This window comes from Scomber scombrus, chromosome 18, assembly GCF_963691925.1.
Source record: "Scomber scombrus chromosome 18, fScoSco1.1, whole genome shotgun sequence".
NCBI lineage: Eukaryota > Metazoa > Chordata > Actinopteri > Scombriformes > Scombridae > Scomber > Scomber scombrus.
Window position 1 is genome coordinate 16,727,939 of NC_084987.1, and position 26,981 is coordinate 16,754,919.

At 40.4% G+C, this 26,981-nt stretch overlaps 1 protein-coding gene across 1 annotated transcript in view; it reads right to left on the reverse strand.

The window, feature by feature from the left end:
• LOC133999391 (voltage-dependent T-type calcium channel subunit alpha-1I-like) overlaps nucleotides 1-26,981 on the reverse strand; it is a 116,891-nt gene that overhangs the window by 22,909 nt on the left and 67,001 nt on the right. Inside the window, exons 8-28 of the mRNA XM_062438616.1 lie at nucleotides 25,706-26,030; nucleotides 25,038-25,423; nucleotides 21,048-21,199; nucleotides 20,200-20,385; nucleotides 18,171-18,288; nucleotides 17,860-18,015; nucleotides 17,192-17,282; nucleotides 15,978-16,132; nucleotides 14,854-15,549; nucleotides 14,145-14,245; nucleotides 12,992-13,115; nucleotides 12,712-12,780; nucleotides 10,890-11,068; nucleotides 10,220-10,346; nucleotides 9,809-9,934; nucleotides 9,589-9,678; nucleotides 9,061-9,253; nucleotides 8,080-8,231; nucleotides 5,140-5,249; nucleotides 795-928; nucleotides 283-353 (exon numbers count right to left, since the gene is read on the reverse strand). Of these exons, the coding sequence (XP_062294600.1) occupies nucleotides 283-353; nucleotides 795-928; nucleotides 5,140-5,249; nucleotides 8,080-8,231; nucleotides 9,061-9,253; nucleotides 9,589-9,678; nucleotides 9,809-9,934; nucleotides 10,220-10,346; nucleotides 10,890-11,068; nucleotides 12,712-12,780; nucleotides 12,992-13,115; nucleotides 14,145-14,245; nucleotides 14,854-15,549; nucleotides 15,978-16,132; nucleotides 17,192-17,282; nucleotides 17,860-18,015; nucleotides 18,171-18,288; nucleotides 20,200-20,385; nucleotides 21,048-21,199; nucleotides 25,038-25,423; nucleotides 25,706-26,030 (3,741 nt within the window). The remainder of the gene's footprint in view (nucleotides 1-282; nucleotides 354-794; nucleotides 929-5,139; nucleotides 5,250-8,079; nucleotides 8,232-9,060; nucleotides 9,254-9,588; nucleotides 9,679-9,808; nucleotides 9,935-10,219; nucleotides 10,347-10,889; nucleotides 11,069-12,711; nucleotides 12,781-12,991; nucleotides 13,116-14,144; nucleotides 14,246-14,853; nucleotides 15,550-15,977; nucleotides 16,133-17,191; nucleotides 17,283-17,859; nucleotides 18,016-18,170; nucleotides 18,289-20,199; nucleotides 20,386-21,047; nucleotides 21,200-25,037; nucleotides 25,424-25,705; nucleotides 26,031-26,981) is intronic.

Consider the following 26,981-nt stretch of genomic DNA (forward strand, 5'->3'; position numbering starts at 1 on the left):
GGCAGGGTACTCTCCATGGTGCTGAATGTGAAAACAAGACAAAGCTTTTGCGTGTTTGTGTGCACGCACGTGTATGTTAGTGCACGCACGTGTATGCCAGTCTACCAGTCTTAGGCACAAATTAGTCATTAGAGTTGCCTACAGGCCAACAATGCAGAGGAAGAAAGGGGGATAGGGGGTGTGGGGTGTGTGTGTTTTAAGGGTTGTCCTGCCACCCTGGATATTGACTGAGAGTGGTCAACTCTGTCTCTCTGGGAGTGTGGAGTTTGTGTCTGTTTGTACCTGAGGCAGGGCTTGGACCACTGTATCCAACAGGGCTCTCATTCCTGTCGCCATCTTCAGCAGCTTCAAAACTGTGTGTGTGTGTGTGTGTGAGAGAGAGAGTGAGTAAGAGAGAGAGAGATAATTTTTAAGTGTGGGCATTTAGGGGGAAATCCCTCAGGATCAATTACAGACTAAATGGAAAACTTTAAACTGTGGGATGGTCAGTTCTTAATTTACACTTCTTGTAACACACAGAGACATATGCATTGAACAAATAGACACAAATTCAAACATGCATGTACATGTACACATCGCAATGTACAAAGGCATTGAGACATTAGCTGCTAAATGGCAAGTAAAAGTTGTTAACAATTTCAACATTTATCACATATTTTAACACATCAGTTAAACTAAATCAATATTCTATTTTACTGAAAGGATTTACAAGAAGTGAGGTTAGCATAGTACTTGTGAGTATATGTGAGTGTCTTTGTGTGTACTTGTATTTCACACACGCGTAGCATGCGTACCTCGTGCTATCCGTAGTACTCTCATGATCCTGATGATTGTGGGGTTGATGGGCAGGGCGGAACTAATCTCAATCTCCTCCAGAGTGATACCCATCACTGACAGAAGCACAATGGCCAGATCCAACTGGTTCCACCTGGCACAAGCAAACACAAAACACACTAAGGTAACAGAGAAAGGCACACAGAGGAATTGTTGCACACATGCACACAAACACACAAAGCAAATATAAATGCAAATGCACAAACATACTAGCAGGTATGCAGGCAAACATGTTTAGAAAAAGATGAAGTAAGTTATGAGATCTTGCACTCTGTTGAAGTTGCCTCTTCAGCCATACATTAGACTTGCAGATACAAGGGCTGCCTGGAATGTTCTGAGCTTTACTAAATGACGGTGGTATGAAGTAAAGCAAGATCTACACATGGTGACCAGTTTGCCCCAGCCCAAAAAGTCCTGAATAAATCCAGCATGTGTGCCAACATTCTTGTTTCTCTGTAAAGCTTGAGGACAGATGGAAGACAGGTGTTGTCAGATCAGATAAATATAGTGGGGAATCAATGAGTTTGAAGCCACCATAGTCACTGTGACATCTGACTTAAGGGCAAGCATTTTATCCTGATGAAACTATACCACTTGTGTGAGTTTCCCAGGATGTTTATCCTCAATCCCCTAATGTAATTGCTTCGGGAGGTTTTATAGTAATCATTTATCTTCTGATCTTTAGGACATCAAAAACACAAACCTACAAATCTCAGATAACAGACGCTATCAGGTTTCCATCTGATTAATAATTCTTAACCTTAGTTAAAATGGATGAGATCTGATGCACTCCTGAACTGTGAGCACAGTCCAAGGCACCCAGCATGTTATACTATTTGGCACAGCTAAGTTATGTTTCAGTATCATTGCCAAACTCTCAGACACTCTTTAAAATGCAAATCCCGGCAGTGTATCAATCTGCTTCCTGTCATTCATGAAAACAGATCTTCAATTGTTACAGTGCAATACAAATCCTGCCTGACTGTAGGGCTAAACTTTGTTTTCCATTTTTCGCTTGATTATGCTGCTCACCTTTTCACAGTGGCAAACGAAGGTGCATCATCCATTATAGTTGCAGTCCTTTTAGACAGAGGGTTACCTTTGTTCATATTTATAAAATAATTTACCTCAATTACTACATATATCAAAATCATAGAAACAATGTAGCACGTTTTGTAAAGCTGCACCTGTTACTCATCAAAAGGCTGAACACACACATACACACACACACACACACACACACACACACACACACACACACACACACACACACACACACACACAGGGGTGTAGCACCAAATTCTGGGCCCCCCACCCCACCCTAGACCCACCCCCGCCACCTTCCAAACACACACACTGTAGTCTACCCTTAAGTTGTTTTACTGTGGTTTGTGAATTGTGTTGTTTTCAGTTTCAGCTCTCAGTATTGGAGATCACAAGGCCTATTAATGACCCCCAAAGTAGACGATAACACACCTGTTATAATTTAATTCCTAGGTTACTTCAAAAAATTGCTAAGGCTACTGTACAATAATATACAACCACACAAGACTCACCAGTCAGTCAGATTTTACTTTCAAAAGAAATGTAAACAGGTTTCCATAATGCCACACATGGCTTAACATTGCTGTGATGTGATGATGTTAAACTCTGGATCCTTAATAAACAATAAACAGCAAAAAGATTCTACATCCAAAAACAGACCATGACTCAATAGTCATTATGACCTTCACTCAAGTCTGCAGTAGAGGAGAATGGAGTAGCTGATCCACTTTCTGCCACTGCTTCTGAAAGGGACTTTTGATTGAAAAGCTAAGATTTAGATTTGCTAACAGGCAATGGACATTTGCTGTATTATGTGCTAGGTTACTTATGCCATTAACTAGATTTTTAAATTATTATCAGCATCAATATCATCAATAATAACTGCTAAGCATGTTTTAAAATGAGTAGGCTGCTACAATAGTTACAAATAGCATTTTATAATAACTGTTATAAGTCTATTTAGCCTTCATCTAAGAGGGCTATTGATTTTGGTGAGCTTGGATGTGTTAATGTGTTGTCTCCATTCAAAGCAGTCTCAAGCAGTTCACACACTCTCACGCCACACCTGACACGCCCCCTCTCCTTCAGCAGATTGGGATGCGTCTGTTTAAAACCTGTTATTTCATCTATCATAATGGGCTTTAACATTTGGGCTGAACTAACCTTTCCTTGAAAAAAACGTAAGCATCTGGTTGCCTAGTCTTTGCTTCTTTCCTTCTCCTCTCTACTTCCTCTTCTGGCAGCCTAATTTACTCTTTGACACGTTACTGCATAGAGCACTGTGTAGGAATGAGTCGCTTAACAACCATAGACTGTATATAACAAGTTAACAACCGTTAGCGAGTCCTACCAGGCGGAATGAACCATTCTGCATTTTTGCAAGGGGGTGCAGGTTGTCTCAGACAGTCTTAATTTGATTAAAGCAACCTTATTATTGAACTTTCAAAGCAACTTTGATTTTATTTTAATATTTATGACGTCGTTTTTTATAACTGATATATTTAAACAAAAGCCCAGGGCCCCCCCCATGCTTGGGGCCCTGGTACACCATTCCAATTTATCCCCCCACTTCGACGCCCATGCACACACACACACAACATATCTGCAAACTTACAGCACCTGCAGTTCTGTTGGTGGCAAATGTGGCAGTGTGTTTGTGTGTCACCTGCTACTCCATTGACCCAGTTCTAAAGCTGGCCTGAGAGCCACCCCAGCCTATAAATCACACTATGCACAGTGACTGCTCACGGCTGTTGCTGACACTACATAAAAAGAGACAAATTGCCAGCTGATAACCATGTGATAAATTCTCCCTATATCCGCCCACCTCTTTCTCATTTCATCACTCCTTTGTCCTCTTTCTTTTTTTCTCTTAGATCATACTCAAGACTCCACTCCTATATTATTATCTATTATATATAGGGCAATGTCATTAAACTACTATCAGTGTAATATAAGCTCCCAAATCTCTTACTGGCTTTAATTAGTCACCTTATATCCCTTAAAAGAATAAGACATCATTCTCTTCACTGTGTACATTTGGGTGAGAGACAAATCAATCAGTCTGGACTCTGAGTGAATGAATGTGAAAGTGAACAGACCAGTGCTGAGGTGTGTTTCCCCTGGAGGTCAAACAAAGATCAGTATAGTCAGGTAGACATCTGGAAAGTGCTGTTGTATCAAATGTACAGAACTAATAGACAATTTAATTATGTTAAGCAGAATGATGGTAAAGTTTCATTGTTTTTTTAGTTTTAGTTTTTTAAACTATTTTCACCCATTAAAATAGTTTATGTTGGCATTATGGAACAACCAAATGGATTTGGTTTGATGGTGGCCAAATATTATTACTCCTTTTGCTGTAATAATAGGGACATTTCTGTTTCCATTGACTGTAGGTTGTCTTTGACAGAGCTGATGATGTGTGATAATTGTCATGAAATCCATATTTTCAACACAGTATGGTTTAGTCAGCTTAATTACAAAACGCATCAGAGCCAGCTCACAAATTTCCACATATTTCATAATCCTCCATCCATCGTCAAAGCCTATTCCATTTATAATGATCAAAGCAAAAGGCGGATTTGTACAGCCATTACACTTTGAACGAAATAACTGTTTATTGTAGCACTATTTATATTATATGTTAATTCAAGAGATTATGGCAAGGCCCTGGAGCCATGTTGCTTTAATGTTTCATTTTTTCCAAAATGTGATACATGATTTAGCTGAATAGACAAAAACGTAGAGTGATATTGTCATTTTTAGTGACATTAAATCTTCATCTGTTTTCGAAATACAAAGCTTACTTTTTAGAATCAAATCCAAAAGACGTTTTCAGACCAAGAATCATCACGCAGCTCCATTTGGGTACAGTAAAGTCTACCTCTGGACAGCAGATTAACTAATCCCACAATGGATTTGGGATATGCAGTGATACCAAGACCGGATAGTTGCTTTAATGTTGTGACATTAAATTTCTCATTTTTAAGAATCTAATCCAAAAGACACTTGCATTTTTAGGCTAACTGACTCACTATTATAATGCCGCTTCTGTTTAGGAACAGTAAAGTCTACCTCTGAACAGCAGATTAACTTATCCCACAGTGGATGTCTCAGTTTTGGACAAGCTGTCTTGTATAAGAATTATACACGTGCTACAAGTGCCAGCCCACAGATACACTTAAAAATGCAGACAGAAAGTAACACACTCACACAATCAGACTGCCAACAAACACAAGGTATAAACACACACTGCACCTCTCTTTGAAGAAGCGGCGGAAGCCAAAGGCGATGAGTTTGAGTATTGATTCCAGCACAAAAGTGGAGGTGAAGAAATAGTTGCAGTACTTCAGGGCGAGATCCAGTGACTGGAAAAAGAGAGAGTTAAGAGGCATGTCTGTGTGTGCATGTGTGTGTGTATGTGTGTGTGCGGTGGGGTGCAGTATCAGTGGTATCAGCAGGGAGAAAATGTAGGACTGGAATTGCTCCCATTGTTTGCACAGTAAAACCAAGCATGCCAGAGGCAAAAACAAAAAATCTTCCATTCATAGAACCACAAACACTCACACATTACGTCCCCAAACAAACACGCATTTTTAAGCTAAACTGTATTCACAGAGTATTTACATATTCCAGAGCATGCTTTATTTATCTTGAATATCCAGTCTATCTTCCTGTTACTGTAGAGATTGGCAATTATTTTGCTTGCTGTTTTCTCCTTCCATAGATAAAGCTGTAAAATATGAGCTTCTAACAAGTGGGAGGCTGTCAAATGTCAGGACCAACAGCTGATAAATACAGCCGAGACCCATATCTGATGCTCAGTCAGTTTGAGAAAACTTGCTCCATTTTAAAGGTCAAACAGGCATCTTAGCTCAAGTATAATCACTTTTCTCCCCCTCGCAAAAATGCTATCAGGCTTTTAAAACTATTTATCACACATGAATGGACAGATATGTACTCTACAACTAACACCACTGTGACAGCAACTATGGCGTTGAAATTGTCTCAAAACCAGTGCACATGAAATACGGGTATGTGCACATGATAGGAGTGCACAGAACAACATCTGCAAGTAGAAAGGGGAGGGAGCATTTGTGCTCCGTGTGCACAAATACAGTCCTGCAAGCACAGAGAGTGTGAGCTCAACCCTCCCTAAATGCTGGTAGTCAACACTTGCTCCCTTGTCAAATTGACATGTGAGACTTTGGAGACAGGAATGGACCACAGACTGTAAAAGAAATGGGGTCATAGTCACCATGACATCACCCATTGGTTTGTGGACTGCCATTTCAAGCCTCCTCAAGTTTGGCGATTTGACCATTGCCGTCTTGATTTGACCATCGCCATCTTTGATTTTTGAAGCTAGAAGTGACCATATTGGGACGCAAGCTAGCTTGGTTAGCACAGTGCATATACAGTCCATGATTAACTGCGATAATGCTAATGCTGATTTATGCCAGCGAAAAACAGACTTGCAACCATTAAAATAAGATGCACTTACGGGAAGCTGAACCTTAGAAGGACGTTTAGTACAACTAAATGTTTAAGACTTTTTAGGTGGCCAAAATGTTACAATTAACTTTCGTCAATGAAAACACACTGAAATAGCGGCTGTGGAATCGACTGTCAGTCACAACATGGCCACACCCTAAAGTATACCCTGCATCGTCTCTTTACTTTAAATGGGGCTATAATTCACTATTCAAACAGTTTATTAATTTATGAATCTGTTTACTGAGTTTATAAATCAAGTGAGATGTATATATCTACTCTCAGGCTTCCACACAATCGAATTTCTTTCTGCAATCAGTAGTGTCACCTTTATTGGCCATTAGAAAGAATGCAGGTTGAAGGCACTTCTGCACTGTCTTCACTTTTCAGACTGGGAGCTTCCTGCTTGGGCTGAAGTCATATATTATAAGAGGATACCAGACCAAAAATGGAAACCATTCAGTCCAATTGAAGTCACTTGGCTGGCGCATATGCAAAAAAGTTTCTAGTTTCCAGGTTTGCTTCTGCGTTATGCGGCGCACTGAATGAATGAGCAGTAGTGTTCCCCCCTCTGGCCCTGCCAGCAAATTCCTGCTCAGCTCATAGACTTAACATTGTGATAACATCGCAGGTTTTAAATCGCTTTTTATCGCTGCAGTTTGAGGTGTCCTGTTAACAGTTTTACAAAAGTCTCTTTTACAATGGTGTTCTATGGGGAAAATGCTTTTTGGGCCACAGAACATATCAAAACTTTGACTGTTTTCACTTCTTCTATCCAGCTTAGAGTTGGAATGATGTTCTTTCAGGCAACTGCCTGTACTTGACTGTCAGTAGTCAAACAAAACAAAAAGTCAATCAAAGATCATGGTCAATATTCAAAGTGACCAATTAAATTGGCAGAGACATCAGCCGCAGTCTATTCCAATCCTGCCTCCTAAGTCTCAAAAGTCAACTTGACAAGTGAGTGAGTGTTGAGCAGCTGCAAGCACATAGGGAGGGTTGAGCTTGTGCTCCTCACAGCCCCATGTATGCGGGACCGTGTTTCTGTATACAGAGCAGAAATGCTTCCTCACAAGGAAGGTTTTCCGCTCACAGATATGTTCTATATCCTAGCAGGGCAGAAATGCTCCCTCGCGAGCATGTGGATACTGTTCTGTACACTCGTATGCGTGTGCCTGGTTTTTATGAGTGCTCTAAGACTTAGACTAATTAAACGCCATAGCAACCCACATCAAATCAGCAGCGCAATCACAGCAGCTCCTTTTTATGGACTGCAACTACTCACAACACATGCCGGTGGTATGGTATGGCATGGTAGTTGTCCAGTCAGTTATCACTGGGTCTTTTTAAGATGCTGCTGTAGTGGAGTGCCGGAAAAAAGCCACAAAGATTTGATAGAAACTAAATACTGAGTGCATAAATACCCAAAATAAGTTCCTCTTACTGGGATGGAGCTCGTAGGATTTTGCCTGTTTTCGTGCATATTTTGTGGAAAAGGAGCTTAAGGAGAAGCTAAGTTGCTATACTTACATATATGCGAGTACAATACAGAGCTGGACCTGTGCCCACTTCACTCCCTCTCCTATACAGACACACATCTTTACACACACACACACACACACACACACACACACACACACACACACACACACACACACACACACACACACACACACACACACACAGATAAACATTCCGTCTTACATGAGGCTGATTGTAGTGCTCGAGGGACATGGTGATGACGTTGATGCAGATGATAAAGGTGATGATGAGGTCCAGGTAGTGGTTTGTGCACAGTGTGTGGATCATCAGGCGCACGTGGCCATAGCTGGAATAGTAGGGCAGCTTCTGAGCCTCTGTTGGTGGAAAAATATATCAACAAGGTTTTAAAATGTATCTTCTTTGTATTTGATATTTGGGTTATTTCTAAAAAAAAAAACCTTGATGACCGAGTAAAAAAAGGTTGTTTTTTTCGCAGTGATATGAAATCCCTCTCATGACATACTTTCAAACCTCTAGGCTGCTACAAACAAGACTTATTACTACTATTTTCAGCCAATTCCAAACAAGCTGATTTTGTTGCTTCTATAAATGAACAGGAGATCACCTCCTGTGTAGTAGAAGATTTTCCCAAGGAGGACCTGCTTCAACATTGAGTGCTTAATCAAAGTGCTGTGATCAAGCTGAAATCCCTATCAGCAGACAAAAATCTCAGACTACATAACACATTAACAATAATGACACTTGCTGTTTGTGTGTATATTATTGTGTGTGTGTCTCTATTCCCATCTCTCTTTCCACAGCACACATTTCCTTCAGTGTTGATCACAGCTCTACACACTGATAGAAAGTGATTCTTGTGTGTCATGACATGTGTCATATTAACAATGGAGGTAGAATGAGCTATTGGAGTCTTTGTTTTCAGGCACTTTGTGTTTTTGTGTTATTGTATCATGTTGTTTTATGATGAATGTTTATACAACTATACATTTTTTATCGGATCTTATTGATTATTACTCTTTAAATCTCTTCCTCCCTCTTTTTTCTATCCCTCTCAAACTATTTCTGTCTCCTCCTCTGACGGCTCATATGCCTCTTTTAAAAAAAAATTATCTTCCAGCTTTAGCCTCTTCCACACTCCTATCTCCTCTCTACTATCCCTCTCCACTCATTCTTCTCTCTTACTTCTCCTCTTCTTTTCCATGCGCCGCTGACGCTTCTCCTCACGCCTCTTGGCCTCCTCCACCTCTTGGTGTTGGCGGCACTTGTGAAAGTTCTCCACCACCACGCCAACAAACATGTTGAGGACAAAGAAGCTGACGATGAGGAGGAAGGAGATGAAATACAGCAGCATCCATGGGTTGTTGTTGGTCACCGGCTGGAGTTGGAGTGGTGTGCGTATTTGTTTGTGATGTGATTATATTTGATGTAAAATGATGTAAGGAGATGCAGATGAGAAGTCGATGAGGATGAAAACAGAAAAAAGAGGGAAGGAAACAATGAATTAGACAGATAAAAATTCAAGATTTAAATTTGAATTATGCCTAAAGAAACAGTCAGTTTTTGGTAGTTTGGACATTCCACTGTTATGTATGCATAGGCATTTTTTCTGTTGCATTGCATTATGGACAAATCCTGAATAATATCTTCCTTCTCTATGATATCAGTAAATGTAATAATAACATTTGTTGTTGTGCAGCTATATGTGGATACCTGTTGGTCCACAGCCACAGCATCCAGACCATGATACATGATGTTCACCCAGCCATCCTTTGAGGCGAGTACAAACAGGGACATCAGAGCCTAGACAACAATTGGCAGACAACAGACACAATAAGGAAAACTTTTACCCATCAAATTATGTGCTGTTATACATTCCAATAACAAACATTATGCACACCCTATACATGCAGGAAACACACGTGACACTAACCTGTCCCAGATTGTCAAAGTTGTACTTATGGTGGACCCACTTGTAGTTGGCTTGCAGACAGTCAGACTTATTGGTGATGTTTTTGACATCAGGGCCAAAGCAGTAGAAGAATTTGCCTTTAAACAGCTGTCAATAGAAGAATAATGAGACAGGCTTTTGATGCTGTCTGACTACTTTCATAAAAAGAACAGACAAATAAGCCTTAGTAAGCCCCGCTGATGAGATGAAATGCTGATATTGAGTGAAATAATAAGCTGGTCAAAGATCCCACCAGCTGAATAATGTTGTTCAATGATGAAAGACTGGGAAGACAATGAGATTTTACTGAGAGAGACAAAAGATAGAAATAATTTGGATCCAGAAGTATTTATCAACATCATTATTAAACACAGCAGGTCAGTCGTTCCCTACCTGAACACCAAGAATGCCAAAGATGATGAAGAAAGCACAGCAGATGAGGACGATGTTGCCAATGGGTTTGAGCGAAGTGATGAGGGTCTCCACCACCAGCTTCAGACCTGGAGCTCTGCTAATCACTCTGAATGAAGCACAGGATTAAGAGGAGAATAAGAAAATCAAAAATGAAAGGGATACAAGTGGAGTAACAAACATTTATAAGAAGTAGATTGTGTATATAAATGTATTTCTTACAATGCTCTTCCACTGCCTCTCTAAAACGTGCAATATCTCAGATGCCATTGCTCTATTTAAGCATCTTGAAAATTGTAGTGATTAGCTCAAAGACTTTATAATTCTTTGGGGAGGGAGGGGGGGTGGGGGGTGGGGGGTGCAGGAGTGGCCAGAAGGAAAATTGAAAGTGATTTAATTGATTATTACGGTTACATTTTCAGTCTGCTGTTAAGATTGTTGAATAAATTTGCAAATGGATTTTTGATCCATCTGGGACACAGAGCATTCACTGATTTTTATTCGAGAATGACATTTTGAACTCGTGTGAAATTGTGAAGATAAATCTGTACACACAAGTAGCAGAGCTGTCATACTTCATAACACGATTATCCACAGATGCAAATGATCTACAAACATGTAAAAAAAAAAAACTGCAGTGCTTTGTCCCTACCTGAGGGGACGCAATGTTCTGAGCAGCCTGAGTACTCTAAGTACACCCAGGATCTTAGCCCCACCCGCCATGGACACAACAATGTCAATCAAAGACACAAAGACCAGGAATCCATCCAGAATATTCCAGCTGCTACGCAAATAAGCCTGTTCACCCACATACAGACCCATGGAAACCACCTGAGTATGAGAAGAGAAAAGAGGTAAAGCGAAGTATTAAAACATGGACTACAATTCTGCCATATGGCAAATGAAACACACTAACAAGACTTTTGTTTATTTTCTCTTTCTGAGCCAGCTGTGCAAAATATAAATTACAGCACTAAGACAAAATATCTGAAACTAAAAGAGCAAGAGGATGAGAGACGTGGTACAGGCACAAAAGGTAATCAGCAGGTGTAGGTCAAGAGGCTGTCGACACTAACATGTTTTACACATCCTTAAATCTCTCTTTTTTTCTCTCTCTCTCTCTCTCTCTCTCTCTTACACACATCATCACATGCATCACTGTAAGGAGTTCACAGGTAACAGTATGTTCAATATCCAGGGGTGCAGTAATAGCCCCAATGCCTTTGTCTTTGCCTTATCAAAAGCTTATTTGACATGTGATGATACTTCACCAAGCTGTGAGTTCAAGAGTGAGTGATGGATGTTGTACAGGCAATGTAATACACATGCACAGAGCCGGGTTTTGTGTTTTGCTAAGCAGCCAGGGGAGCATCACACCTGCTTGGGCAAAAATCTGCAACTGACATTTGAAGCTGTTTACATCAGAGAGACTGTGGGGATTAGCATGCAAACTTATCAAGATGGTTGAAAGATCAGTGCCTGGCAAACATCTTGGGTCTAAATGCCAAAATGTAAACTGACCTTCCATTTTCCCAAAATTCTATTATTTAACCTGTTTCTCATCCACTGATCTAATATCAACTGTCTTTTAAAAAAATAAAAATAAATAAAAAAGAGCATGAGAAATTGTATTGCATATAAATACAATCATTAGAATTACTGAATGGATTTTGGCAAGTGCTACATTGTGTCTGAAGCTGCCTTATGAAATATCATGCTAAAAAGTGAGGTAGCATGCTGACCAATTCCTCAACCCTGCTGTGTGGTGCCTTTTATTTGGCTGCACCTTGTACATAACATTAAACTCAGCGGTGGAGTCCTGGAGAGATTAATGCTACACAAACAAACACACATTATTGAGATACACAAGGCTCAGACAGACAGAGACACAGAGGGAGACGTGTACAGCTCGGCCAGGGGGCTGAAAGCCTGTGGCTCATTGACGAGCTGTGATTGGTTAATAATTGATTGTGGGAGTGCATAATTGATGGCCCACTTGTGCCAAAGTCTCTTGCTGTGAATACAGAGACTATGAGGGGTTGGGGGGTTAGGTGGCGGATAAAAGAAAGAAAAGATGGGGAAAGAAGAGAGATTGAGAGTCTGAAAAAGCACTAGTGAGTACAGAGGGACCCTATGGAAGTGGAAAAACAGATTTAAAAAAGAAGCAGTCACCATCAGAGAGGACAGAAGGAGAGAGAGTGTGGGGGAGTGCTGGAGATGGACTGCATCCATACGAAGAGACTAGCCACTAATTAATAACATTGCTTAATTACTCTATTCTCTGAAAGGAAGATGGGAATTGCCAAGAAATAAGGGAAATGGCTGGCTGTGGGAGCACTGAGGCAAACTCAATTCTGTGAGAGAGACAAGCAGGGAGACATGGGAGGAGACAGAAAAAAAAGATGCGTCTCTGTAGTTTGTACACTACACTCAGGGGTCACCGGCAGTAATAGAGACAGGTTGTAAAACGTTACCTTGAGTGTCATCTCGCTCACAAAGATGGCAGTAAAGATGTAGTTGGAGATGGTGAGAAAGACTCTTTCCTGAAGCAAGAGAGAGAAAGACAGACAAACAGCAAGATTGACAGTCAAAAAGAGAGGATGGGGCAATTAGGGGTAATAAAACCTCCCTTAAAGCACCTTTTAGATAATAAAACTGAATTCATCCTCGGAGAATACAAAAAGCTACCACACAAAAGGAGCTGTAGCTTCTACACACACCAGACATGCACATACACATATCAGATGCATTTACCAAGCTGCCCTGTAGTATCTTGGGCCTCTCCAGAGCCACTGTGATGCAGTTGGAGAAGATGAATGCCAACACCACATAGTCAAACAGCTTGTGGGCTATGATGGACTGGCATATCTGTCTGAACCTGGGGGTAAGTGGAGAAGAGGAGGAAAGAAGAGGGGTGTACAGTAGGAATGAGTTACAGATAAAGAGAGGAGGGTGGAGGGCAATGAGAGACAATTTTAAATAGGCATTGCATTTGTAATACAGCCAAAAAGAGGTGGATAAAATGGGTGGGACAACTCTTCCCCCTACATTCAAGCAGAACAGGAGCCAAGTTCCCTATCAGTGCATGGGAGCTCCTTCCTATCTTGCTGAGTAAATAGCCTCATTCAGCCCCTGTTTACATCACTCCTAATTCAAAACAAATTACATTAATAACACTCTCAGAAGCAGCAGACTCCTGAGGACAGTGGTCTGGTGGGAGGACGCAATAGAGAGAGATAAAAGAGAAAGAGACACACCAAGAGAGACAGAAAGGGATAAGACGTACAGTATACTGAATATGAATTTCAAAACTTAGCATGTGACTCACTGTGTGCTGCCAAAAAGCAATTAAATATCTTCGCTGCAGTGTTTATTGGAAAGGGAAGAAATAAACAGAATAAAGCGAAAAGAGGAAGGATCGATTTTATTCTAACTGTTTTGGAGACATTTAAATGCCTTTTATTAAAACTCACTCAACTGTGTCTATTCAAACCTTTCCTATGTAGATTGTAGCACAACATCGCTGCAAGTTAATGCACAATTTAATGAGTTGCCTATGGTATTAAATATACCCCCCAAAGGCCTGTTTCTTGCTCTCTAACAGGACATGAGGCGGTAGAAAATATCCCTTTGTCATTTGCAAGGTGGCGATCATTACTCTAATGTAGTTCCTCTCTGTGGAAGCTTGGCAACCTGTCCTTCCTATTGATGAGGTGGGGAACAAAATATGGCAGCCCATTTTTGATATTGTTTTGGTGAGATATGTCCTGTGGCCAGCTATTATAATGTTTGTATGAGAGGCTGTTGGGACTTTGTCTACAAAACAGCACGCATTTTAAATCTGTTGATGCGGTCGAGTCACTCCATCACTAAAGAAAAAATGGAGCAAGGGATAAAGGGGACTCACTTGTTCCGTGGGGAGAATAGGAAGATAGACCAGTCCTCTCTGCTCTCACACCAGTCTGGCCTGTACGCTTCTAACATCTTCTGGATGCGGAAGCACAAGCTCTGCAACAAAGAATACACACATCAGAGCATGCATAGACAAGAAGAGCCCATACGCCATCCATAATATAATCATGTAGTAAACACAAAAAAGACAGAGTTGCACAGAGAAACTGCCTGTTTAGACTCTCTATTTAAATTATTTACAAAATTGAAACACTTCTATAGCAACAGCTCAGAGCATCTCCCAAAATTACCATCTGTATAGCTCTCTCCCCCGCTGTCTAAATAGTCCTTTTTAATTAACCTTGTTTCGCTCGTACACAGACTTGTTTACAATGAAAACAATGGGACTCCCATGAGGCCCAGGTGATAGGGAGTGCAGGCTTTATACAAAGTACTTGAAAATCCTGCACAAGAGAGTGGGAAATTATTACATGTGTAAAATGTTGTACTTTAACACAGTATCTAATGGTTGGGTTACTGAGAATCCCAAGCATATATATTGTGTGTCTTTGTTCTTTTCCAACACTGTTACATACTTTCTCTGTGATTCTTATGGTGTTTCATAGTAAATTGGTTGCACAACATTACTTCACTTACTCACCAAGCTTTTCCTAGTGTTGTTATAATTATAATACCCTTTATAACACATACATAATGTGACTTACATATTCAATATCATCATCCAGGTCCTCCTGGTCCTTGCTGCGTGTGTTAACCTGGGGGAAGACTTCAGCCATCAACTGGCCCTGATTGTTTGCCCCTCCAGCCTGCTCATTCGGGTGTCTAATAGGGGGCTGGAGAAGCTGCGACAGTGGAGTCTTCCCATTACAGTCTTGGTGAACCCCTACTAAGCCACCCAGGCTATCAAGCCCACCACCACCACCTCCAGTGATTATCATCCCCCCAGAGAAGCTCTTCTTCCTTTGGGGCAGCAGGTGGTGTGGTGGTGGTGGAGGGTGTGGGGCTCCTGGGACCTGTAGCATGTGGGGCAGCTCTAGCGATAGAGCTCTGCGATCCCTCCTGGGTAGAAAATGGCCCGGGAGCATAGGATGGGGAAGGTGAAGAGCATTGGGAGCAACAGCAGGAGGAGAGAGAAGAGATTCCTCCTCGTGCGGGATCGGCGAAGACGCACGAGGGCCCCGGATACGAAGGCTTCCTCCAACCACCCCTCCCAGACTGCCTAGGCCGTAGCCATAGAAAGGCCTTGCAGAGGTGGGTGTGAAGGCTGGACTAGCAGAGGGAGATGAGGAGGAGCAGGGACGGCATCCTACCAGGCTGTTCCAACTGGAACGACGGGCCCACAAGGCCTGAGGCTGGGGAGCCAGTGGGCGGCCCCAGTTGTTGTAACTCCGACCTGGATACTGAGAAACAAAGTGAGAGGGCTCTTCCATTTTCCTGTACATCTGAGCCATACTCTGGTAAAAAAAGAACTGATCCAGTGGCCACATCATCACCTTATCTCGTAATAATGAAATAAAGAAAAATAAAGCAGTGTAAACAGAAGCTACTCATTAAATGAGTGCTTTAATTAGCTAATCAAATAGTCTGTTAAATTGAAAATAGTGACATTTCTGTTGCATATAATTTCCTTGCAAATTCATAAGGCAAAATAAAACTTTTGATATGCTTCTGATGAATGATGTCATTAAGGACCTATGAATACTGGAGTGATCTAACACACAGCTTTCAGATAAATAACTCAGTCATGGATGAATGGAAGGGTGGATGGATGGAGTCAACAAACAACTAATAAACTGCAGCTATTTTTTGTACAGTCTTCTCTACTTACCACAGCCTTCTGTTCCAGGCTGGCCCTGCCAAGAGAAATAACACTGTTCTTCCTGGATCCGAGAGCAAAGGTCAGCCTCTCTCCTGGAAACAGACCGACGGGCAGTGGGGACAAGTCTAGGTGCCCATTAGGGGTCAGTGTACAGATCTTTGGGTCTGTAGAAAAGAGCGAGGAGAGAGGAGAAAAAGGAAGTTAGGAAGAATGTGGCAATAATGGGAAGACAGAGAAGACGTAAGATGGATGAGTGGAGATAGTCAAAGAAATAAGGACTGTATTGGAGAGGCCCTTCCCTGCTTTTTTTGCTGCTTCTCTGATTTTCCATTAAAACATTGAAGTCCTAAAACAATATTATGGCCGACTTAGAGAGGCAGAACAAGTTTTTGTTGACACTAAATCAATGTAAAGGAGCCAGAGAGGAGCTTGTAAGGGCCAGTGGTTTGTCTATTTTCAAACATAAGTGCTAAGGTCTCAAGGAACTTTAACACACCAACTGTGTTTTTTTCCATGCACACTGACAATTAAAAGGCACATTTGGGCTCAGGAAAAGTGTGGCCAAACATCATTGAAAGCCTCTCTAATGTGCTGCTAAGTGCTACTCTATACTGCATGATGCTTGGCTGGTTCTTGGTGAGTTCACTTTTTAACCCTAACCCTAACCTACAGGGAGAAGAGGTGGGGGAGTGGATGGACAAGTTGCTTTAGGCATGCATTTGTTAAAGTTTTTGCAGCTTACATTTCAGACTGGGAAAAGATGCTTAGCAATATTTGTTGTGGAAATCGGCAGGCAACACTTTAAAAACCCTGAGGCACAACGATTCAGCTGACACAGCAGCCTTCTGGGGGACTGTCTAGAGCTGTGGTTATACTTCTACCTCAGAGCACACATGTTGGTGCTCCGTTAGCCAGTCAGATTTAAGTACATATCAAGACAGTGGTGTGAGATTATAAAAATTCAAGGATCACTTTTAAAGAAGCAATTTTGCATGTACTCAGTTAGTTTAAGATTCAGACAAGAAAAGCCAGATTCTTTGATTGAAATGTATATTCCAAGGTTCAAGCTACTTTAGAAATAAATGTCCAGTCAGGCTATGATGAATGAAAATTAATACAAGACATAGCTTGGTTTAAAGTTGGTCTCATTAATCTCAATTGATTAAAAAAAGAGAAAAGATCAATCCAAAAAAGGCTGTAAAGCTTCTAGCTGTATTTAATACCTGATACATGCAGAGTGTCTTTCTGCTTATCATTCTCCTCAAAATTGTAGGAAGACCTGTCATCATCCGAGTAAGAGCGGTTTGCATCTCCCTGTATTGGGAAAGTGAGATAAAATATAGAGGTAAGAAAGAGTAAAAGTGTTGAAAAACTTAATCAATCACAAGTTAATCTAAATAGGACCTGCTAATTGTTTGACCTCCCCTTATTAATCAACTATGGGGCAATTTCTTCCCAAGCTTTTCACTTGTCAAACCTTGCTTTAAAATACAAGAGTCTGAAGTTGTAACTTGAGAAAAAAATGACTTATACATGTTATTGTGAATTCAACCAGGCACTATATGATAAAAGATGAAGTAAATAAAACTAAGTCTCTCTTTCGGTGCAGTTGGTGCCAACTTTTGGTTTTGCTTTTGTAGATACTCACTGATACAAATTAGGTCAGTGTTCACAAACTATTGAGGATTAATATTCAACCTATCTTATATGTTATGTATTATTGTTACACACATTGTTATACACACCGGTGTATAAGACGCACTCTACTTTTAAATGAAAAAAATTGCATTCAAGGTGCGTTTTATACACCGGTTTTTATGGTAGTTAATTTGTGTTTTTCAAAGTGCTAACTTTCCAATGCCCTAAACCAAGATAGGTACCCATGTCTTACCTCAGCTTGGAAACCCTCTACCAAGATGGCAACCAGTAAATTGAAGAGCACGTAGTTTCCAAAAGTCATAAGAGCTACAAAGTAGAGGGCAGCACAAGGCGAGGTGGACGCCATGCCATTGTACAACACCATGTTCCAGTCCTCCTGGGTCAGAATCTACAGCAAATATATACAAAGAGTGGAGGAACACACACATATAGTACATACTGTACACACACAAACGTGCATACAGGTGCAAAAAATAAGTTCACCAGCGGAAATAAAAGTGTGTTGATGTGGGTGTGTTTGGGATGTCATTACACTATCTGTACCTGAAAGACAGTGACGATAGCCCAGAGCAGGGAGTCAAAGTTCTTCCTGTCAGGCACTGTGTCTCCAGCTTCTGTCTTCAGACTGAACTTACAACCGAAAATATGCATCCCCAGGATACTGCAACATGAGAAGGTTTTTCCAATAATTCAGTTATCATAGAAGAAGATTGAAATAGACTTTTTGATTTAAGAATATAGGAAGGTGTGTACAAACATTTGACTGGTATTGTACGTGTCATGTGCTCTACATTTGTGAAACCTGACTGTATTAAAAATGTAAATGAATGAAACAACAGAATTATGAATAAAGTAGTAGAAAATAAATGATAAAACAAATACTTTGTCTTTTCACACGATTATGTTCTAGACTTTAATTTTAAAACAAACACACACATACATTAAATGAATGCAAGTGGATCACAAACATAAACAGTATCCAACACAGTCTTCTATTTGATTCATTAAAAGCCCTTTTTCTGTCGTTCACTCTCCTATTTTCCTCTCTCCTGCTCTTTCCCTTTTATCTGCATCCATCTGTTTGCAGTTGTGACATGACTGTAAAATCAAGATAAAGCAGTTAATATTCTCATTCACTGTTACTTTCTTTTGAGCAATTACGGAAAGGTATCAAAGTCTTAGCTTAAGTGGCACTGTGCATTAACTTCTTACTAAAAGCTACAGTGGTTAGATGTATCCTATGAGGTAAATGCCACTTGCTCAAGCTAACATTAGCTTGCTAAAAGCTCTGATGCCATTTGTCTTTTATGAACAGTTGTGCCTGATAGCTGTGCTGCAGGCATAAAAGAGCTGGCTGGCAAGTAATAAACACACATCCGAGGTCACACACACAGATGTGTCAAAACAAAGAATAGCATTATGCTGGTGTGGTACTCAGATCTGTTGTGTAAATATTATTGCACTCACAACAATGACGGTGAAAATTTCAAATAACAATAATTCTGTTATTACCAACTTTACAACAATTTTTGTCCAGAAGTGGAATAGGGGGGTAAACAGAGGAGGGTGTGTGTGTGTGTGTGTGTGTGTGTGTGTGTGTGTGTGTGTGTGTGTGTGTGTGTGTGTGTATGTGTATGCATAAACTGGGAAGATTAATAAAAGAAGAGATTAAGATTAATTATTATTTTACAGTTTTCAGAGACCACAACACCACATTCATTTAGGTGTAATCTACATTTTTTATGGCATCTTTAAATTCTAACTTATTTATTTATAGAATAATTTTGCAAAACATTAGTACTGCTCACCCTCTCCATCACGGATTTATTGTAACAGTTGATATCATGCTATGATTGACATGATCCTTTACATGTAAAGACAAACCATTCTCATAAAGTCATATATGTCAATTTGAAATCAAACCAGTTATTAGTGTGCTGTTGAAATGTTAAATTAGTTTCTGTCTGTGCTGTCAGTGAAATAGTTACAGTTTGCTGTTATCGTTCTTCTTTGGTTCAAAGCCCATCTGTCTGTCTAATTTCATGGCAACTGAGAGGTTTATAATGCTGTTGGATTTACAGGGCAGACAAACACAGGTAATCATAACCTTCATGGCAAAAAGTTACACTGGAGGAAAAGGCAGGTCAAACAGAGAAAAGCCTCGACATATTTGAGACATGGTTTGGGCAAAGATGAGGTGCATCTCCAATAACTGGAAGCTAATCCTATTATTTTTCTCGGATTGTGTTCAGGCCTTTGGCTATGTGTGCCTGCACTATGCTCAACCACTACATTTCATCTTAATTTGATATATAATCAGCTTATTTTTGTATTTAAAGTTTCAGAGTGGCAACAATGCAACATGTCTAAGGGTGCTACACTATCAGGCACTGTACTGCATTCATATATATGAATATAGACATACAAACAGACATGCACCCAAAATCTCTTATTCAAAATTCTCCTATTCTAAAGATTCTTATTTACATGTCCCTCCTTCTCTCTGTCTTGCTAATCTATATTTTCTGTGCTGTATTTCATATAAATGCATGACCCTCTGCTCCTCTGTTACCTGAATATGAAGATGAAAAGCATGAGCAGCATACAGAAAGTGGCTACGTTGTCCATCGTCTTCATCAGTACCACCAGCTGCCGCCTCAGAGCAGGCATGAACCTCACCAGCTTGATGACCCTGAGCAGCCTGAAGGTCCTCAGCACTGACAGACCGCCGTCTGCCTGGCCGATGATCTCACACACACTGGGGTGTAAAGTATGTTGCATTGGGTGGACACATGTATGACAGACAGAATGATAAAGTCAGAAGATGGAAGATGTGAATGAATTTTAAGGAGAAAGAGTTTAAATGTGTATTGTTACAATTGACAGAAATGTGGGAAGAGGAAGATAAAAATTAAATAGCAAGAAGGCAAAGACAAGATAAGAAAAGATTAGATGAGAGGATAAGTAAGTCTTTTACACTCCGAGAAAACACTGCTGCACATTTTTAAAATATAAAAATTCAGAGTCTACAGCCATACAGGTGTGGGATAAGGAATACTGCTGCATTTGAAATATTTTATCCTATGCTGCTAGAGAGTTTTTATTTTAAACACTTGTCTCATAAACTAAGTAGCGTTATTATGTAAAGCTCCATGGGGAATACACCAAAAAAAGATGGAAAATTTGATTGGAATGGTAACTATGATTATGTTAAGAGAGATGAGAGTATATCTTGAAACTCATTTGATGTACAGTATAATTAGCCATTTGGACAAAGCTCTCGTTAATTTCTGAATGAATGATTTCATGTAGATTTTGTTATGATTACAAAGAATGGCTCTACAACAGAGAGCGTAAAAATGATAGCGCGTTTATTAAATTAAACATAACAATCAGCAAATAATGTTATAGATTGCAGACCTGATGATGACAATGATGCCGTCGAAGATGTTATAGGGGTTCCTCAGGTACTCAAAGAAGCCAAAAGCGGTCAGCTTTAAGATCATCTCCAAGGTGAACATGCTGGTGAAGACAATGTTGCAGATTTCCAGGACATTTGTCAACTCGTCCGGCTGTGTGGAAGAGGGTGGAGGGTCACAGAAAAACAGAAGCACAAAATGTAAAGAGCATATGAGATGTGGAAGTGGGTAAAGACAGAGTTGCAAAAGATGGGGTGAGTTCAAGTCGCAAGCATTCCAGGTTAAAAACAGAGCAGTGGTAGACAAAGAGAGACAGGTAGAGGAAAAATAGATAAAAACAGTTCATAATAAACACCTTCTTTGCAATCATGGCTGCTGCAACAAAAGATGCTGGAGCCACTGTGAAGAAAACAATTGTGTACGCATCACATTTCACTGCCTGTGTTGAAAAAAGCTGTCACTCAAACTGTCACTCACTTGAAAGGACAATTCTCCCTTACCTGGCAAATAAAATGAACACTCACACATCTTATCTAAGATAGGAAACAGTCAGAGAAGGAGGAAATAGCTTGAAACACATGGACACAAATTGTTTTTTTAAGCACGGCTGTTTATATGAAATTGTAAAGGAAAATTTAGGGAACATCGCATCAGCAAAAATAAACAGTAAATTGAGAAAGGGAGTGAAGAGTGTGCATGGTCTGTGTAGCACATGGTGTCAAACACTGGCTGAATAACACGTTATCAGGAATTGGCAAAGGAACACAAACAAGGAGCAAGCACGCACGCACACACACACACACACACACACACACACACACGCTCTAGTCAATCCTGGGTTTATTTCCAATTGTATGTTCATGTGCCGAAGTATACTTTCTGTGTGATTTCATGTGTGTTATGCATGACATAGATCAGATGCTTTCTTTCAGTTCCAAGCCAGCAGAGAAATAACCAGCTAGCCCTGCCAAAGTTAGCTAACCATGTCAAAGAAAAACACACTTTCATCCCTCCCCTCCTTTAATCCGCTCTTTCTCCCAATCTATCCCCATCCCCTTATTTCTCCATCCCTTTTTCTTTTTATTTCGGAGTCTCATTATCAGGCAGACCCATCTCTTCCCAATCAATATCCTCCTGTCGATCAGATGAGGGAGAACAGGGGTGAGGAAGAACCCAGCTCAAGGAGAAGGAAAAAGAGGAGAGAGAAGGGAAATTGGTGAGAGAGAGAAAGAATGAGAATGAAATGGAGAATTAGAAGGAGAGGAGAGGAGAATAATCTACTTACTTACATAGATGGACCAAGAGCAAGGATGATAAAAGTGATGGAAGAAAAGGAAAAAAGTCCAAAAAAACAGCTTATATCTCTCTTTTGTTGAATACAATGTTTTCTGTAAAAAAATCTTTTTTGAGCCCGCTAGCTAGAAGCTGGAGCAATCAATGGACTACAGAATCTTTAGATGATAACATGATTCACCACCTGTAAAATATTGAAATATCATCAACAAATATTGAAAATAATGATAATAAATGATGAGTTTTAGTAGACTAAGGAGTGCAGAGATAATTGTACACATATGCAGACACTACAGATCTTTATTCTTTAGCAGTTATAGTAGCTCTATCCTTGACCTTTGTCCACCACTCACTCACTAGTCCTAAGTACAAACACAGGATATGAGATTTATTGCTATTGACAGAACCGTCACAGCCCTTGACAACACAGTTTAACTCAAAGAAAATACCATCATTCCTCTCTCTTCTTCATATCCTTGAAGCTGTGTTCTCCCATGTTACGTTCCATCTCCCAAATATCTTTTTATCCTTTATTCCCTCTCACACAAACATCATTTTTCCTGTTTCTGTTACCAAAAATGTATCTTCAGCCAGCGTGTGAATGTTGCTTGAATATGAATGAACCTGCAGGCCTGAATTCCAATGTGCCTATGTCTTTCCCACAAAAGAGATATGCATGAATTCAAACAAGAAGCTTGTCTTCAAACTTGCGCAACATCATCTGATGAATTAGTCATAGTTGAACGCAGCTGTAAAAATAAAACTCTTTGATCGTCATGAGGTCACAATCACAAACTGCAAGATCATTTCTAAAGAATAGTATGCACTTTTTAAGTTGGAAAACACACTCATTCAGGTGAACATTTCATTAGGGTGTGGTGCAAGTAAGGCAACCCTGTAGTTAGTCATTTTTCAGGGAGAAAAATCAGCTTCAGAGTTCCTGTTTTAGAACAAAATCACATGAGGTGAGATTCTCCTACTGCAAAAACACACACTTGTATTAACTGTGGAGGGAGAAAGACTCAAAAGACATTCAGACAAAGCATCTGTGAGTGTGTACATGCAAATGTGTGTATGTGTGTGTGTCACCACATGCATGCCTACTTTGAAACGTGCACACTCACTCGCACACAGAATCACACAGGGAATTGAGCTGAAAACTGCTGTGTAACCGGCGTCTGCATCGCTCTTCCCCTCACGCTTGTCTCCCCACCCCCTCACCCCTCGTTTATTTTTAGAGTCTTCAGAGATGAGAGAAAGCAACTACTCTGTACGCTGTCAAAGAGTGAGTGGGCGGATAAGAAAGAGAGGGAGAAGTGGGGAGACGGAGGGCGAAGCTGAGGGAGGTAAAAAAGAGTCAGGGAGTAGATGAGACGCTTGGGGTAAGGAGGGGAGGACGGACGGGAAGGAAGGAAGGAAGACAGTGAGGAACAAAGGAACAAGTGGGGGAAAGAACGTGCGAAGCAAAGGTGCACAGAGGGATTTGTGGGGAAAATAATGGGAGAGAAGTGGAAGTAAAATTAGCAAGGGATGGGAGTAGGAGAGAAAGATATTTAAAATAGTACTGAGAGAAAAGAGAATGGCATGACTTGAAAAAGAGAAATGAAGGAAAACAAAAAAGCTGTTGTATGTAACAGCTTGTGAGTGTATGCGCCTTCATGTCTTTCTCTTGGTGCATGCACACAGTTTTAAAAAGATATTTGTGTATATTCATGCACACGCTGGACACAAATAGATGCGTATTGTGTGTTCGAGCCTCTATGTGTTTGCGTGCGCGCGTGCGTGTGTACATTTGGCAGGCTTCTCCCACTTTGCGCTCTCAGACACCTGCCTTGTCTGCCTCTGAGGAGCCTGGCCAATGTTAAAAGCCAGCTCGGTTTTGTCTACCGCTAGGCTAAATGTTTACACCTCTGTCAGGAAACAGCGTGGCAGTGATTCTCCACTCCCACACTCATCCTTCTGAATGTCATCTGCTATTATATTATTTATAGCAGCAATCCTTCATCAGCAGTGACGGTGGTTTATCTGCTGAGGCTGTGCTGATTTGTGGGAGTGAGAAGGGAGCAAGAGAGATGATTGTGCTAAGAGATCATATTGACACTATAGTTTGTCAGTCTAAGGGATTAAAGGCAACGGATGAGGGTATTAAACCATTGTATTAACCATGTTTCCCTATCTTTGTTGCCAAATTACAGGTATTTGAAATCAGTTCACGAATAAATAAATAAATGCAGGTCCTGTAGCCTGTGCTATAAATGCTCACATAGTAAGTAGAGCGAGTGTACATTTCCACTGCAGAATTTCCATCAATAAAATAACATGCCATATTCACAACCCTGAAATTCTACTCTTACTCTGATAAATTTATGGTGATCAATATTATTGTTCTTTCTTGATATTTGCCTCTCGCTAAAGAACACCGGAATGCGTTTAATGTGAAATATATGGAGGAAGTGTTGAGTTTGCAGCAAATTAAGACAGAAAACAGGAGCAGGTATAAAAACAGGAAGGATTCTTCCTTAAATTTGATCAAATATACTTCTAAGGAGGAAAACTACAATCAAAGGCCACTCTCTAATCATAGCCAGTTCAAATGAAAGGACTCTTTCCACTTTGATTTGTTAAAATGAGACATGGTCAATGCAAAAACAGTGTCAGCACCAATGTTTATGTGACAACATTGACCAAAGCATCTTACCTGGTTATGATGTTCGATGCCCATACTGATGGTGTTGATGAGAATAGCGATCATGATGCCCCTGCTGAAGTACTTGCTCTCCACAATGCCCCACAATTTCTTCCTCATTTCATTCCAAATGTGCCTACAATATCCAAAGCATGTCCTCCTTTTCTTTTTCCTCTCTCCATCTCCCCTCTCCTCTAAGTGGTTCTCCTCCTTGCCCGTGTCATTCACAGCATCCTCCTCATCTTCCTCTCCATTGGCCGAGTCTCTCTTTGCACCCTCTTTTAGTGATAATGCACATACAGGGCAGTCCTCTGGATTCTGGGGCACAGCCAGACTGATGGAGTTGGCTAGAGGTTGAGATTCATGGTCTTGTTTGCTTTGGTGCGGACAGTGGGATACTGGAGAGATGCCGACAATTAAACAGAAAGAATATGAGACTGTGCACTTTAATTTCAGATGTTCAGGTATTCTTTTGCTTCATAAGATAAATCAACATGAAAAGTATATTTTGGACAGTATGAAATTGAACTTACCAAAAGTAAAACTAAAAACTGAATCCATTAAAATACAGAAGTACCAAATTTATAGTCAAACCCAGTAGCATAGTTTTACATGTTGTCTGAAATGAAAATGTCAGATGTTACATAAATAAAAACATTTGCCGACTTCCCCCTACTCACATTTTGGGTGCTTTGAATGGTGGCGCTCTCCATTCACATTCCCTCCACCTCGCCTGTTACCCCTGCCTCCACCAGGAGGGGGGGGCTTGCCCCTCAGCGTGTAGTAGAGAGCTGCCGATCTCCTCTTAGCCTTGCGGAGGACATGGCAGACCAGCTGGAAGATCTCCTCGTAACAATCTCCCGGTTCAGCCATGCTGGCCAGGGTGGAGGAAGACAGGCACTGAGCCCTTTGCTCCTGCATCAGCTGGTGTTCCCGCTGTTTGGTCTCTGAGAACTGAGTGGCGATAACCACCAGGCACAGGTTGATCATGAAGAATGAACCAATCTGGATGGGTATAGAACAAACAGAAGGTTGGACTGCATATTGATGTGGAACTTAGCGGGCTATTGAGTACATAAAGTGAAACAAAGCCAGTGCAACCAAATGAAAATGGCTGCAAGGTACATGATTTGACAGATATGTAGTCCAAAGGATGAGCTAGTGCAGAAGCCAATAATAAACAAATGTAACACCCCTAATTAAAAGAGAGGCACCACTGCAGTGTATTATTTAAAATCAGCCCAAATGATTAATTAGGGTGACCATATTTTGATTTCCAAAAAAGAGGACACTCAGCCCGGCCACGAGATAGCCTACTTAAATTATACTCGCAGTTTACTCAAAGATTCCTTATTATTTTAATATATTTAAAGTTTATATGTATGGATAGAATATTTTGTTATATTACAAAATAATATCTCTCAAAGACAGAAATTCAGATAGGTTACTGAACTTTTTTTATTATGCCTCAATTGTAATATAAATATATATATATATATATATAAATGTAAAATTAATGTAAAATCTCTGGAATAAAATAATGATAGAAATAATGTCTCTTCTGTGTTAGAAAATTCAACTTGTAAAATAATAGCTCTCTTTTCAAGTCTTAGTGGACAAATAAATAATATAAAATAATGTTCTAAATAATACCTCTTCTGTATTAGAAAAACCTGTAGCCGTGGTGGTGTATCACAGTATGAAATGCCAACGCACCCTCCGCTGCATTTACAGCATCCTCTGTTTTTCCGGGTTTCACAAAGAACTCAGTCAACTTTGCTGAACTACTCTCCCCTCGCACTGCTTTTTTATGTTTCTCTGTGTCCATATGAACTGTGAGGTCCCCGGCACCTTTATTGGACACATAAGTACCAGCTTCATAGCTTTACACTTTTTTTTCACAGTTCATCTGTGAACGTGCATTTGCGCTTTGGCATCTTGAACGCTTCAACTGCA